The sequence below is a fragment of the Cheilinus undulatus genome, linkage group 21 (assembly GCF_018320785.1).
Source record: "Cheilinus undulatus linkage group 21, ASM1832078v1, whole genome shotgun sequence".
NCBI classification, from domain to species: Eukaryota; Metazoa; Chordata; class Actinopteri; order Labriformes; family Labridae; genus Cheilinus; species Cheilinus undulatus.
The window spans coordinates 21,247,347-21,264,029 of NC_054885.1; the positions used below are offsets into that span (position 1 = coordinate 21,247,347).

Below are 16,683 nucleotides of genomic sequence, written 5' to 3' on the forward strand. Positions count from 1 at the left end.
ACTGCTGCTTCTTATGTGATGCACACCATTCAAGGAGGACTTCCAATTTATTAGAGGGCTTCATTTGACACCACTTACATTATAAGTCACTGACTTTGCTGAGCACACTTCTTGCCCATGAATTAAAGATGTTGGGCATCATCTCTTTTTATTCAAATTGGAATTCCCTGAAGCGCATATCTAAAGCTTTCTCCCTGTTTGGAATGCAGAGGAACCCAGGCAGATTTCAAAATGAAACCTTTGTGACCGGCTGATTTTCATTTGCATTTACATTCAACAACAGTGAATAATTCAAGTGCCAGGTTGGGGAAAGGTTGGGACAAATAAAAAGTGTAGGGAAAAAAAGTTTTAAGCTGTCATTCTGTCATTAAATGAGGAAACATTTGAGATGATGACAAATGTAAGGAAATGGCATGGGAAAGAAAAAGAAATAGCCTACTCCATTGATTACACTGTTTTGTAGTTGCAGAAATGATCTCCTATAGCTCCGAATAACACCACTGCTCATGAAAATGGGTACTGTGAATTCCACTATACCGACCATTAAGAGCCCCAAAAATCACTCAAAGGAAACAATGCTTTTCATTAAAATTACATAGACAGTGAAAGCTGCCTTTGAGGTACACAACTAACAACTTGAAAACAAAACTGAGCTGTTCATATTCCAAAAATCTCACAAAGCATTCATGAGTGTATAGGTCTTTCTCTTTCACATCCTTTTAAAATCTGATCTGAGAGACTGTTTAATGTCCTTTGTTGCCTGTCTCTGAAGAGATTGGACACAATTGATGTAAAATTTAGTTTCACAAAAACCCAGCGGGTGCTGCTAAAAGGCAATTTAAAAATGAAGCACGTCTTTTTGTAATCCCAGCCAAATGCTTGATCGCTGAAATAATGATGTGAAAGTAAGCTTAAAACTGTGTTTCACTCACTTATTTAGGCTCCTGTATCCACTGCTTTTAGATACTATCCACAGCTTCACTTGCACATGGATGGAAAGCCTGAGGTAATTCTTTCCGTTGATTTTTTCTTTTGCTCATATTTAGAAGTTTCAAGCAAGCATTGATCCATAAAAATGCCTTTGGATATGTTTTGCAAAGAAATCTTTTCTGTACAAACAAGCATTTGGTTCATCTAAGGTTCTGCGGATATCAACCAGAGAGGCTGAATGCAATCAGAATGTGATGAGAAAAACAAGGCCAGCGCAACGAAAAAAAGAGGATAACAGAAGTAGTCTTGTTTTTTAAAACTGACCAAACCATAGAGAGGTTTTGTCTTCTCTGTACTGCACTGTGTTCAGAAGGAGAAAAGGATCAATCTGAGAAGTATTGTCTGCCTGTCAGCAAATCTTTGTCCCTCCTAATACTGCTGCAACAATAGTAAAAAATAAATCATTGTATTCTATCAGGGAAACAACTTTCTGCTGCTTCTTCAGACTCATTAACCCTTAAAGAACCAGTCCTGTAAAAAAACAAGTGTATCCAAACACAACAATATAAAGCCCCAGCTTTATAGAAGCTATTATTAGTTGCCATTAATAGCATTAAGCAGAAACACACAGTAAGTACTTTAAGTAGAGCTGCTGTTATAGCTCTGTTAGGCCTTTTAATTGGACTACCGTCCCTGTACCAGGATACAAGCAGCTTTTCGGCTCTGCAACAGACCTAAACAGTGCCCACCCACGTGTTCAAGCAAAATAAATTCACCATTCAAATCCTTCCCTGACGCATCTCAAAATCCTTACATCAACATTTTTACTCCAGGAACCAAGCCAACCAGCTACCTGAATCCTCAAGATGATGATACATTTGATTAAGCACAAAAATGGCATTAAAAAGCAGAGAAAATGAAAACATTTATGATAGTTTTTAAGCTGTACATGCACCTTCTTTCTACATTTACCTTTACTGTAGTGTTTAAATTTAAAATTATAATGTTCTACTTTATCTTAGTTTGCTTTATATATTGTTTTTACTATGGTGGCATGTTTTGTTGTCATCAACAGTTGACATTCATCATTTATGGCAGCAGTCATTCATGGTTACAACAGGCCCCACCAGTCAAAGGTGAGGACTGGGGTTACTGTCGTATTTTTGTCTGAGATTGTTAATAAACCATGTTTTTCTTAAAAAGAGGTTGATGTCTTACAGGCTCTTGCCTTTTTCTTCTGGTGACAAAATGGTTAATAATCAAATCAGCTATAGAGAAAATGAATGGGATTTTTACTTCTGGAACCATGCTGTTGGCTCTATGGTAAATGGTGATATGCACTCTTAAATATATGGTATATGTATGTGACCCTGCCAACAAGTTAGCAGGCAGCTAACTGGTTGTAAATTCAATGACGAAAACAAAGCAATGCTACATATTTAGGATGTTTGACCATGGGGTCAGCGAAACTGCGGAGCATTTCTTCAAGCCTAGTCCAGTTTTGGTATGAATGCAACAATAACTTGAGCCCAAACCTAATTACCCTGGCGTCAGGGTCCAACTTAAGGCTGGCTCAGACTTCAAAAATTCAGCCAGATTTTAGTTTGACACCCTGTCCTGACGTCAACCCCCTGAATCAATGTGACCCCCTGCCACCCCAACTGAAAGACTTTTCTTATCCTATGTTCGACTGGGATCTTATAAAATTATTTCTGTGAATCATTCACAATAGCCACATCTTTATTTCCCTGCTGCCTTTCAACACACCTTCTCGGTCACAAAATTCAGGCTATGTTTAGACACTGGCACCATATAAAAGTATAGATTTAGCACCAGCTTAAGACATAAAGAAACAAACAATACCCAACCCCGATGAAGGTGTTGCAAATTGACTTTTTTCCCTGAGATCTCGTCCTATCATTGTCATCGTCATTTAAAAGTGGCAGAGTCAGACGCTGTTATCCTTTCAAATACACAACGCCACAGACACAACCCATTATCACATTGCTGCTGTTTGTTCCCATTACTTTGCTGTGTAATTTGAGGCTGGGACATTTTGTTTTTGTTCTCAAAGCCTAGTGAAGGACATGTTTTGTTATCAGAATTAATATTGACTCTAGAGGGGGAAATGATAGCTGCCACAGCATTAAGATCTTGAATTCACGTGTTGGGTTTATTCTGCAACAAATGAAATTACATACTGTTCTTCCTAACAATTCACAAATAATAGCTAACGTGTTTTTATTGAATGTTTTTTCACTGCCTGTGGGTTTAAACATTTGCCACTGGTTTAAATGCATTACATAATAAGCTTTGCAAGCAGTGACATTGGTGCAGTTGTAGTTGAGAGCAATTACTTGTGTTTCCGTTTCTTCTTTCATTGTTGTAATTTTATGTGCAAAGAGGGTTCAAGCCGAAGCATGTTGTTTATGATCACGGTTTCTTAAGCAGGAGGATCACATGCATGTAAACAAGCATTCAGAGTCTCATTAATCCCAGCCCATTAGAGTCAACAAAGCAAGTTCTCTGCCATTTGTCTGGCTAATGTGTGTTAAGCTGAGCAGACCCAGTATGGATTATGCACTATTTTAGCCCCAAATTGGTCCTCATTTACTAATTATAGAATTGCAAAGAGTTTCTGTCAGATAGGTGAGTATACATGCAGTCTGAAGAGAGGTTGTGACACATGATACCTTTTCCTGATAGGATATATTTCTAACATTCAACAGTCTGATTTTAACATGGCTGCTTGCTATACTTTCCTTATGCACACCAGTAAGCTGTCATTGAATTACTTGAATATTCTGAATGAATCTATTGACCTTGAACTGTTGATATGTAACTTAACTTTACGTCAGAAAAGGCAACCATTGTCTTCATCTCTTCATCTTCCAGCTATACAGTATGAGCACAAAAGTCTCTGGTAGTAGCCTTACATATAGGCAGTTTTAATAACAAATACCAAAAAAAAGGCCAAAAAGAAATGAGTTTCTCCCCAGAGACTGTATAATATCAATCATTTCTATAGAGGTCAGTGACCTGAGTTGTTTAAATACTGGACTTAAGAAGCTAAGGGTGCACTCACTGTACCTGTACTGTGCTAAAGCATGACATCCTAAATCCCCTGCCACCCTGCACCCAAGCTGCTCCAAGCACAAGCCTGCCTGAGCATGGTTAACTCTTGTATCACAGCACATTCATGGCTTTGTTTAGGCAGCACATCAGTTTACATCAGTTATGTGTCATGACTGTGTTGGCTGTGCTATTGCTCATGCATTAGCAACCACACTGTGCCAAAGTCTACCTCTTCCATCTGTGCCAAGGCTAACTAGTGTGCCACGCTTGAGCACGGTATGGAGCACTCACACTAGATACAAAAAGTGGACGCTTGCTGTCAAATGTGCTCAGGCATGGTTAAGATTTCCTAGTGTGAGTGTATCCTAAGAGGGCTTATGGAGGTAGGCGGATTCTGTGCTTGCTTGCTCATGTAGGGCAGGTAAACAACACAGAAGAAGACATCTCTGCTTACAGATTATACGAAAATCTGTACATGAGGTCCAGTTTTTCAGCATGGGAGCAAGGAAATTTGTGCATTTACGAATAAGACTTATAAGTTCAGAATGATACAAACAGTATTTGACGAAGCAGTCATAAAAACAGCATGACATTTTAAAAACTGTTTTTGGCATTTGACTCATTTTATCTAGTGGAGGATCCTAGACCACCCCAAATCTACTTTAATTAAACATTTCCCCTCTAACTGTGTTCAGCAGTTTTTATTTCCTATTACATACAAAGTCAAACAGGTACACTTATTGGTAAAAGAAAACAGGCATTAGAGTAATTACAGAAATGACTTTTCTTACATTATTATTATTAGAATTCCAATGTTTCTTGTCAAAGTGTTTGGTTTAGCCACTATGTATATAGCACATGCATGAGTACACAACAAGAAAGATACCAGCACTGTCTCGTGTTGTTAAGCCAAGAAAAACCTTGTGTTCATGCATGACCAGTACAAGCTAAAGAAAAACACCCTAAAAATCCTGCTGACCTTTGAAAAATCATTCATACCAGTCATTCTGAATCTTTACAGTAAAGACTTGCACCAATGACAACAACACAACTGAGAGGTTAAGATCTGACACTGAAGCCAAGGTGACTCAGCAGAACCCAGCAGCACCTCTTAATCATGTTGCTGTACCGTTAACTGCTTTGGGACATAATCAAGCTTTCATTTCATGCTCATTTAAACATCATTTGTTCCATTGTTTACGTGTGTTATTTCTTATGATATACAGTAAAAACTCCCTCAATGAAAAGGCCTACTGACATTGTCAGTGGGATCCTTTAATCAGTGACACTTTGGTCATGATGGAAAACTACATATTTAAAGACTGTGATCATTCAAACAAAGCCCATGTTATTAAATTAAGGCAGGACCAACATGATCTTAAACCAGCATTTCATTTAGTTCTACAACCAGATTAACAAAGACCATTACTCAATACCAAGGTGTTGGTGAAAAATAACCCTGAGTGGGTTGAAAATGGTGAAATGGATCATGGTTCAGATCTACCCAACAGTTTAGGTTGCATTTGATCAGTGGATTGATTGACTGTATGAGTAAATTATATTTATTAAAATATTTTGATACTGCAAAGTTTTTCACCAATATAAACCTATCATAAAGTGTTGATATTTTATTGTGAACAGTGACTTTGTTACAAATGGTGCTTGAACTTGTGGGCATTGCATCTCACCTTGTATGTATTTATCATACAGTTATCAGCTGGTTTCTGCCTTTAAGTTCAATCAAAAACGTATCCATCATAATGCAACCCGTTGTTGTCTGTAGCTGTAAACTTAGCTAAGTAGGCTTAAAGGTGTAGTGTGTAAAACTGAATATCAACATAATATGACCAAACGAATGTGTCTGGGTTAATAACATACATATATGCATTAAACTGAGTTAAAGCTGCCGTTTTTTTATCATCAGTCACCTGACTTAAATCCTGGATTATAATTCAGGGCTAATTTACTCAGACATCCCACTCAATGAGAGGAAAATGTTGAAACCAAGCTGGTGCACAGACGCACATCAGGCCTACACAGCCCAAACTCTAAAGGCCACTGCTACTAACCTTTCCCTGTTGTCATGTTTAGTGCTTTTGCACTGTTCCCAAAAATATATGATCTAATGCATCTTTTGGAGGAGGGAAAGGAAGGTCAAGATTCCTGTTTCCAAGTTAAAGCTCAAGCTCACTTTTCAGGTGAGGTGGGTGAACATGATTCCCACTCTGCCTGCACCAGAAAAAAACTACATGCACCTTTGAACACCAGTTAACTTCTGCAGCCTCTGACATTTCCTCTCCACCAGGTGTCAATGCAACACCTTCCTCTTATCTCAGCTGTCTCTTGTGTTACACTTCAAACTCCAAGCAACACTCTCGGTATTGTGGGGTTTCAGATTTATTTCTAATTCAGCAGTTTGCAGAGAAGAAGGTGTGTAGTTAAGAGAAAAAAGGAAGATTTAATGATCATTGAGAGGATTTACCTGTACTCTGGACTGTCCTGGAATCGGGGGCTGGTCAAAACATGTGGTGGTACTGTCTCCGTTTGTGGCTTCTGGGTAAGCGAGTTGTTCATTGTGGGGTTGCAATCAGGCTGCTCCTCTGGCTTTACTTCATCTACAGGTTTTAAATGACCCAGCAGGCCTCTTCCATTCCCAGAGTCAGGGCTGTGATTGCTATACAGCTTGGGGCTCTCTCCTCCTGTCCGTGTATATTTCAAGTATATGTCAGACTTTAGGAATAAAGGATATGTGTTTTCCTCCAACATAGTCTGTATCTCAGTCTGAGCCTGGTCAAAAATTGCAGGATCAATTTGGAGCTTAAGGATGCAGTCTTTGATAAAGGACTTTGTAGCTGGTTTGATCTGACTGGAAACAATGCCATTGTTGTCCACGATATATTTCCTATAGATAGCTTTAGCCAGTTTAAGCTTCCTCTCCTCGTATTCCTCATTGGCCTCAAGTTTGCGGAAGCCGCTGCATGCAAACCAGAAGTCCAACATGTCTGCACACTTCTCCTGCTCAAGGAACGTTTTAAACAAAAGGATGCCATCTGTGTCATCCAGGAGAGAGTGAAGAGATTCTGCCCACTTTAGGTAGGGTGGTGTAGGGGAAGCGCTTCCCTCTGGCTCATAACCCAGGTCCAAATCGGGTCTCCTGGGTGTAGCCACAGACGCCTCACATTTGAGGCTCTCTGTCTTTGAGGAGAAGCCAGGGTTGCTGTACGGGCGTCCATCACTGCACACCAGCTCACCTTCCTCCCCCGGCACTGGAGGCCTGGGAGCATCCTCAGTAAAGCCGCCTCCTTCTTCTAAGTAGTCCCTTTTGTCGCTTATGCTCATAGTCCCAGCATCCACAAACCACGTCCCCGTAGAGACCACCACACTGCAACACTATTAGATCCAGATCTCTACTTACGCCGCTGCGAAAAATCTCCTGCAAGGAGGGAAAATGTATGATGAGATGCAGCTTCATAACATCACTGAGTATGGTTAGCTTTGATACAGCACTATAACAATTAGTCTAAGAATAATGGACAAATTTGCAGTGATTATCTGATAAATAGCAGTGAAATCACATAAAGGGGTTGCTACTTGCAAAAGAGAGCTTGATTATGTGCCATATTCACCATACGCTCAGTTACAAAAGGACTAGGAGCTCTTGAGATATTATTAGACTTTGCATGGTTTGCATTTGATCAGATTTTCATAAAAAAAACGTATGACTTTGCCAGTGAAAATTAGAATAAAAGCAAACTGTGTGGGAATAGTTGAAAATATGAGGCAACCTACTATAAAGCCGTTAAGTAGAAAATAGTCTGTCACCTTTATGTGTAACACATTCATAACTTGTCACACAACCAGGGAATCATAGCAACAGATAACAGAAATGGAAAATATATTCAATTCAAAAATCAATATCACGCAAATACTTCTGAATAAAATCCATGCACTTGACCTTGTGTGATTGCATATTCTGCACATCTAAAAAGCCATGCAAAAATTGAAAACTGGACTCATTAGGCATGTAAAGCAGTTTTATAGGCTATAATTGTGCAGCACTGAGTCACATCCAGAGTAATGTGGGCGTGCTGTGGTAATCCAGGCCAAGAGTCGTGGCTTCAGCGCAGTCTGGCTGTGAAACTACTCTCTATCAGGCACTAATATGAATATGATGAAGCGTTAATGTATCCACTCATTAGTATGCACTGGCATATCATTACTTTACACAGCTACTCAAGATTCATCTGAAGGAGTAAGTGTGTTTCATCACAATGCTGAATTCACTTGAGGTTTACAAAATGAACTCATTAACAATGCATACTTCGTTTTCTCCATTATAAGACAATATGATCATTCCTACAAATTATTTTCATCATTTACTCTCTTTAGTCCATTTCTCTGTCATGGTCAGCTGCAGAACAGCATGCCGAATAATTCCAGGGATTGAATATCTAGTTCAAGGGCACATCCTGGTCCTAATGTATTGTCACCAAGCATTTTTGCTGAGCAAAGACACAATAGTGCCAATGTCTCCATCTCTAAAGACTGCACTCAGAGCTTATGATAAAGCTAGAGCAGTGTGATCCAGATCCTTTTACTTCTTAGCTGCAGCCTTTCTTGACAGATGTAGGCAGACATCCTGGTGCCCAGAAACGCTCTAACCAATGAAAACAATGACAGATTGGTCCTTCAGCTCTGAAACTAAATTAAAATCGTACTTGTAGCATTGTGAAGTTGAGAGTTTTGGATTCATAATGTGATTTGAACTGACAGCAAGGTTATCTGATCCTGTCAGTGATTAAAGATCTGTTTAAAAGGATGCCATCACATTCCCTTTAGGGCACACCCACTCTATGCCTTGTCCAATACAGATAAATATCACCTTTGTGATTGAACAAAGACAGTAAAGAGAAGGTGCATCTCTGCCCAGTGATGGATTGTGGGCAGCACGTGCAGTTTGCATGAGGGCAAGGTGTGCTAGTTTAAGCCTGCTGACTATAATAAACAGATGTGGCATTATAATGATATAATATGTCACGGCTGGTGTATGAAAAAGTTAATAAAAAAAGCTTTCTTTCTGTCAAGCTGTCGCTACAGTGTCGGCACGAGAGATGTTCGGTTAGCGGGTGCACATTAAATTGACGGTTCTGCTGCGGTCACAGGTGTGTGGTTTCACAGGAATATTTTCAAGCTTGGGCGTGATTAGCCGGTCAGAGCCAGGTTAAGGAGAAGTCCTTTATCCTGAAACTGTATCCGTTTGTTCCTCTGAAATGAGCCTCTCATCACATTCATGTCTTGGCCTCTCCAGAATGAGCAGAACAGCAGCGGCGAGTGGGGGAGGGGAGCCAGAAACAAACTCCGTATACACACTCACATATACACAGCCAGGCCTTTCAGCAGCCGACCGACAAGTGCACAACTTTGTCACACTACTCACCCACCAATATCTGTCCTATCTCCCGCAACAGCCGTACAAATAAACCCACAACATTACGACAGCAAACATTTCCCCTTCCGTCAGAGGACACAGAGGGAATCCCACATCAATATCCGAACAGATTTACAACCAGCAAAGCGATGGCACATATCCCCCGACTACCGCAATCCCAATCTGAGCTGCGAGAGGAAAAAAAGTGACATATACTTAACCGATGGAAATCTTCTCGCTGCTCTCGGCTGCATCGGGCATTTGAAGCGGGACAAGTCACCATAAACAGTGTCATTGCTCCAAAATGCAAGACTTTAAAAATAACAAAGAAAACAATCCGCTCTCCACCTCTCCATGGCTGTCTCTCACTGTCTGTGCGGAGCCAGCCGAGGCTTCACAGACAGCTATGATGCACAGCGCCTCGTCCGTTCACTACACACATTACCAGCGTTTAGTGTTGGCACATGTGATACACTTTGTTTTTTTCTCTCCCTCTCTAACACGAATTAACATCAGTATTTTTCTCAAATAGACAAAAATAGGTTATATTTGTCCCTTTATTTCACTGTGGCTTATGACCCATTATATTGGATGCGCTATAACATGGTAGGTTTTTTTAAGTATTAAGCTGCTACCAAGTAGTTCTAAGCCTCTACAAGCAGGCCTGTCCGCAGATTTTGCTGGCCCCCTGAAAAACCCAGAGAATGGACCCTCCCTAGTGATTTATTGATGATATCAGTGCATGTGTATTGAATGCTAGCAGCCTTAGTGCTTGCATCCCATGTCAAGTGTATTAAGCTACTATTGGGTTTTAGTCTTGAAACGTATTATTTTCCTGCATTTGGCCACTTTATGCCATTTTTTGCAACACACTAACCCCTTTATGCCAGTTTTAACCCATTATTGCTACTTTTTAACCCCTTTTCACCACAATTTCCATCAGTTTTTGCCACTTTGTAACCCCTCTCCCCAACTATTACTGATGTCAGTGCATGTGTATTGAATGCTAGCAGCTTGCATCCCATGTCAAGTGTATTAAGCTATGGGTTTTGATCTTGAAACTTAATATTTTCATGCATTTTGCCACTTTCATGCCATTTTTGCAACACATTAACCCCTTTATGCCAGTTTTAACCCATTGTTGCTACTTTTTAACCCCTTGTCCATCCGTTTTTGCCACTTTGTAATCCCTTTCCCCAACTATTCCTATTGAGTCTTTCCACATTTAAACCCCTTTCACCATTGTCCATCCATTTTTTGCCATTTTCAACCCACATTTAACCAGTTCCACTCTTCACTCTTTCTGCTTCTTTAAACCCATTTTGCAACTTTTTATTCCCTATTCACCACTTTTTCCATCCAATTTTGCTTCTTTTCAACCCATTTTTATTGCTATTTCTGTCGATTTTTGCAACTTTTAGACCTCTTTTCACCACTATTTCTATCCATTTTTGCCACTTTTTAACCACTATCTCTGTTTCTGACCTTTTTTGCCACTTTCTACCTTCATTTAACCAGTGCCACTTTTTTCTCGATCTAACCTTTTTTAACCTGTTTTTGTCACTTTTTAACCACTATTTCCCAACATCTCCATCCATTTATTCACTATTTCTGTCCAATCTTACCACTTATTTAACCCTTTTTCACCACCTTTTTTCCTGCCATTTTTGCCAATTTAAAACCATATTTAACCAATTTTGCCACTTTTCACCTATTTTTACCTCTTAGAACCATTTCTGCCACTTTCCAACACATGTTTGTGACATTTCTGCCAATTTTTGCCACTTTTACCCAGTTTTGCCGCTTTTTTCCCATTTGTGCCACATTTAAACCATATTTGCCTTATTATGTCCATTTCTGCCTCTTTTCACTATTATTTAATTATTTTACATTAAAGTTGCTTCAGTTTCTTCTACTTCTTTTCTGGCATCCTTGAGTTTTTGAACATTATGGCTTAATGTCAGAAGTCTGACATTACTTTCCAAATGGCATTTTTGGTTATAGTAAAGCTGAATAGCCTTTCATATAATTTTTTTGAGAAAATGCATAAAGTAAGAAAATAACATAAGCCAGTCCGTCTGAATATGACACTATACACGAGTTGCCTGATTTCTTTGTCTGTATTAATCCTTATTTTTCACTGCCACCTCTTAAATGTCATTACAAGCCAGATATTTAACAGCTCAAGGTAAATTTGATAGACCATCACGAACACTTGGTGAGGGCTTCTATTATTGATTATATACAGGCAATATCTTATCCAAGCATATCATAGCAGTCTCTAACTTTACAAATTACAAAAACCACAATTTCAGATATCTTACCCTGGTCTCCTGTCCTGCACCAGCAAATTTTCTGTTTAAAATAGCTGCAAGGCATCCAATCTGGTCCAGCTAACTTTTAGTGCACTCCCTTTTTGATCCAGTGATGACACACAATTTATAAAGGGATCCCGTGGCTGCATCAGGTGCTCATGACCAAACTAGTCAGAGGCAGAGCTGAAATTATAAAACCCCTTTTTAAGTAATTTGACCATTATTAAACACTGCAAAATGTTTCGTTATGGCTGAGAAAACTGACCACTGATACATACATTTAGCACAAGTGTGCAAAGATTTTGTCTTTTACTTGTTACAAGCACAGCATGATTTCAAAGAGACAGGGTTTATCCAGTAGGCTGGATTGCTTTGTGCTTTGGAGGCAGAAAGTCTGCAAGTTTTGATTGCAAACACAGATTGCAATAGATAACTGATGAGGTGAAAAGGTTACGCAAGCTAAAAGTGCTTTCATCAGTTAAATCAGCATACCACATCATAGGCTTCATCTCCTCTTTAGATGTGTTCACTACACTGATGTTTCAACAGAGCAGCTAATAAGCTGATACTAGTGGTACAGGAGAAGTCCAACATGCCTACTGTATTTCACTACAAAACATAATGTTTTACTAACAGAACCTTTCAAAATATGCATAACCACTATGTACATGCTACAGATTTTCTGGTGACATCACTAGTCCTCTGTGATGTGTTTCCAAGTTGCTAATGGTGCCCAACATTTTGTAATATCCTTAAAGATATGTTAGCTAGTCAAAAAATGTATGATGAAATCTAAACTACCCGGTTACATATCTGTTCTGCATTAACTATAGTCAACAGTACAGTGGGTATAACAGCCATCAACATGCCACTCTCCCAATCATACAAAATTTAAACTTCATTTTTACTGGTTGAACAGAGAATATGTAACAAAGCAAACACACAGAGATGAAACAGTTTACATGCATACATATTATTGTGCACTAATACCTTGATATCAAATTACATTTCAGCCGTATGTTGAAAGCTCTTGCATGTGTGATTACACTTCAAACAAACAAAAATAAAAAAACATACCAAGCGTATCAAGTGCAGCAATAAAGCTAGCTATCTGGTTAAACATGATTGTACTAAATCTTAGGTTTTAAAAGACCACTGGAATGATTAAAAAGCACAAACACTCTTGAATATGTCCACAGATCACATCATTTGGAAGAAAATTGAGGTCTAGCTATTTCTGACACAATGGGGCAAAACTGAACTTAGGAAGTTCCAACATAAGTATCCCAGGGTACTGGCCCAGTACTCAAATTCCCCTTACTTATAAAATCAATTTTCTTCTCTAACCAGATGGACTTGGTAAATGGACTGTCAAGTCATTCACATCAGTTCACTCCAAATTCACACTCTGATGGCGAGGAGGCTATGGAGGATCCCATCAGTATTAGCTAATCCCATTCATAAGCATCCATACAAATCCCAGTGCCATAGTAGGAGCAAATTGGAGTTAAGTGTCTTCCTCAAGGACACACTGACTGCAAGAGCTTGGGATCGAACACACAATCAACCAGATTAGAGACAATCGACCTATTGAGCCACAGACAACTACATGCTACATCTATTTATTTTTAAAATTTCATATACATGATCAAAACTCTGGCATCACGCGTTTAACGATCAGGATGTCAACCACTGAAAAACACTGTCAGTGCTCCAAAGTCATGGGCTGTAAAGAAAACATGGATGTAGTCTAACTGATGTCATCCAACAATTTCTTTGTAGCTAAATAATAATGAACACTATATTAGAAATACTGTCTTAAAGTAGATTCATTCAAGCTAGAAACAGGAAAAGAGGCAGAGCTGAGGCAGACCTTTGGTGTCCTGGCAAACAACTACCACACACTCGCCTGTTAATCAGATCAGCCACTCCCCCAAATAATGCTGTACTCCTAATTCAACATTGTCCTGACAGCGGAGTTGTCCAAAACTAACCTCCACACAGTAGGCCTGTGCTAAAAAAAAATTTATATGACAACATATCATCATGTATTCCTCGCTGATATGTGCATCACTACAGGTACTACAGAATCAATATGGCTGCAAATGCAGCTGTGCACATTATAGCAGTTCATGGTGCAGACTATTGTTATTAAGAGTCAACAGGTGACAGCAAATGCTAAGCTACATGATGCAGCACATGCTTCAGATCAAAACAAACCAGCATGCAGAGAAAGTCTGTCTACTGTCAGCATGGCCGAAAGCAAAGATACTTGATTATTTTGGGCATTTTCAAACCGAAAGTTGGGATTTGAACATTGGTCATGCAATATGCAAGCTGTGCAAAAACAAGGTAAAATACTACAGCAACACAACCAACCTCCAGCAGAACATGATAAGACATGTTCCTAATAAGCAGTTGACAACAACAGCTAGGCTTGCTACACCGCTCACAGTTTCCCTCAATTTCTAAATGGTAGCACATTTTTATGTTTTATTTGTAATAACGTGAGCTGTTCAGTGTAGCTCATTATGAAGGCTTCAGGCTGCTGCTTAAATGTTGTAACACTGTTCATCACAGAGAAGCACATATACATATGTGAAGAAAAAATATACTCTTGCTAATAAAAGTGGATTTATAGTGAAGTGAAAGTAGAATATTATTATTGTATCAAAAATAACAGCAAGAGAGACACTTGGAAGGCCATTTTAAGTTTAAATAATAAATAATATTATTGAAACAATTAGCAGCTCAGGGAATATAAACAGAATATGTCTACTTTATTAGATCTGAATTTGAGTGTATTAAGTTGTAGGGTTCTTAAAAAAATTGTCTTCACTGTAAAAAAAAACAAAAAAAAAAAACTCCTGTAGTGGATTCTGTGTAGGACAAGTTTATTGTCCAGCATGTATCATGATATGTATCGTTTTATGAGGTCATGGGAAATGCCCAGCCTTAATAGACAGTGTATGCAAGTAAAAACTAACCAAAACCACCATTAACCACACTATAAGCATATTTATTTCAGTTCACTTCTTCATAACCTCAGCTAAGTTATCTTATCATTTCCCATGGCTTCTAGCCATTAACGCCATTTCTTAACTATGCCAAATCACTTTTTTCCCCTCAACAAACATGTCTGCAGAAGAACGCAATCTGCCCCTCAAAACTGAGCACAAGGCTATTGCCACTGAGGATGGCAGAAAACATGAAAAATATATTTCTTATAGAAAGGATAATGCAGTTGATGATAACGAAGAAATAAAGGTGACAGAGAGAAGTTAGATTTACATGCAGGTTTCTATGTTTTACCTTGAGTTTGATTGTCTTCCTCACATATCCTCCTTTAATATATCCATTTACTGCAGAGTCCATTGCATAGTTATTTAACACAGCGAAGCGCAGTAATGGTAACATCCCTCTCCACACACAGGCGCAGCCTGGCTTGGCTGAAGCAGAGTGTTGCCATGATAGTTTGTCTTTGCCATCCATTTGATCCTGGAAAAGGGAAGATGTGTCAAGTTGGGTTCATTCAAACAGAAAAAGCCGGATATTGAGAAAATGTGTTCATACTGTCTACAGTTATTTCTGTTGATGTTTAATCATAACGTTACCTTTTTTAAGTTTTACCCATAGCTTTTATGAAATAAATCAATGAAGGAAATTGCAAAATGTTCAATTTCTCTGTGCCTTTTCCAACAGCATCTGGCAGTATAGCTGTTATAACACTGGAGGCTTTAAAAATCATTCATTGCTTTCAAGTGTCTGTATCCGCTGGGAAACAACAGCCAACAAACAGAATAATAGCTACTAAAGGTGAATTTCTCTTTATTTTTTTTTAATTGGTGTCAAGTATAAACCAACAACCCATGCTATAACTTTAAACATTAAGATTAATACTGATGCTTCTATATGACCCATTAAAAACAACAAGAGCATCAATCACAAAGACAGATAGTTTTTTCTTCGTAGTTATTTGAAGTGGCTGTAAACACTGCCCCTGGGTATGTCAGACAAGGTTAACTGACAGCGTGCAAACTCAGCAAAGATTCATGGCCAACGTTACGCTTTATTGTTAAAAGAGATCAGGAGAAGATTTTAGATCAGAAAACACAACAAACACATGTAAAAAACTAGAAAAGCACTCAGAGAGCACAGACCTCTGCCATTAGCTCTATCTCCCAACAGTGAAGAATCCTTTAAAATCATTCCTGGATCCAGACAGTGATCCGGATCATTCCCAAAATCGATTTCACCAATTACTCCTTCCCCGGTGGGGTGGAGTCATGGTGATGCAAAGCATTGGCTTCACTGTCACTGTCACTGTGGACTGTCATGGCAAAAGCATTGCCTGCCTAGCCAACAGATGCACTAACAGTCTCACCCATGGTCTCACCGGATGCCTGAAAGTCATGGTAGAGGGTGAATAGTCCTCTATTCCTCCAAGCATTGTGAGTATTCTCGCTAGAGCCCTGCACTGGTGCCCTAGGCCCAAGGCCCTAGCCCAACAGCCCGAGGGCCGGGCTTCGGGCCAATGACCATATCAATACCTGGGACACAGGCTGTGCTCGGGCTCTTTTGTTTTTAACCTGCCAATTAGAGCGATGTGTCGTGTTTGTGTTTAACCAATTTAAATGGCAACACTTGAACGCAGCAGCCGCTCTGCCCCTCCCTCCCCGCTCTATGTGTCCGCTTTATGTGACCCGGCCAGCAGTAGCAGCAGCGAGTGTGCTTTCAGCGCAGCTGGAAGAGTGATAGAAGAAAGGAGGACTGGACTTGTCCCTGAAACTGTGGATGCTATTCTTTTTCTGCACGATGCCAAGTAAACAGACTGTTTTTCTTGTGGTGTTTAAAGAATGAAGCTTGCCATGTTCACTGTTGTTGAATTGGACATCGCCATGTTCAGACTTGATTAATAGTTCTACTATAGAATAG

General features: G+C 39.3%; 1 protein-coding gene across 4 annotated transcripts in view; it reads right to left on the reverse strand.

Annotated features, from left to right (window-relative positions):
- axin1 (axin 1) overlaps positions 1-15,162 on the reverse strand; it is a 33,226-nt gene extending 18,064 nt beyond the window's left edge. For 3 of the 4 annotated variants that reach the window (XM_041777768.1, XM_041777769.1, XM_041777766.1), the window contains exons 1-2: positions 9,655-9,806; positions 6,488-7,438 (exon numbers count right to left, since the gene is read on the reverse strand). In XM_041777768.1, coding sequence (XP_041633702.1) covers positions 6,488-7,344 — 857 coding nt within the window. In that variant the 5' untranslated portion in view covers positions 7,345-7,438; positions 9,655-9,806. Of the gene's footprint in view, positions 1-6,487; positions 7,439-9,654; positions 9,807-15,060 lie in introns of those variants that run through there. The other variant, XM_041777767.1, reaches the window with a different exon arrangement.
- Between the last annotated feature and the right edge of the window lie 1,521 nt (positions 15,163-16,683).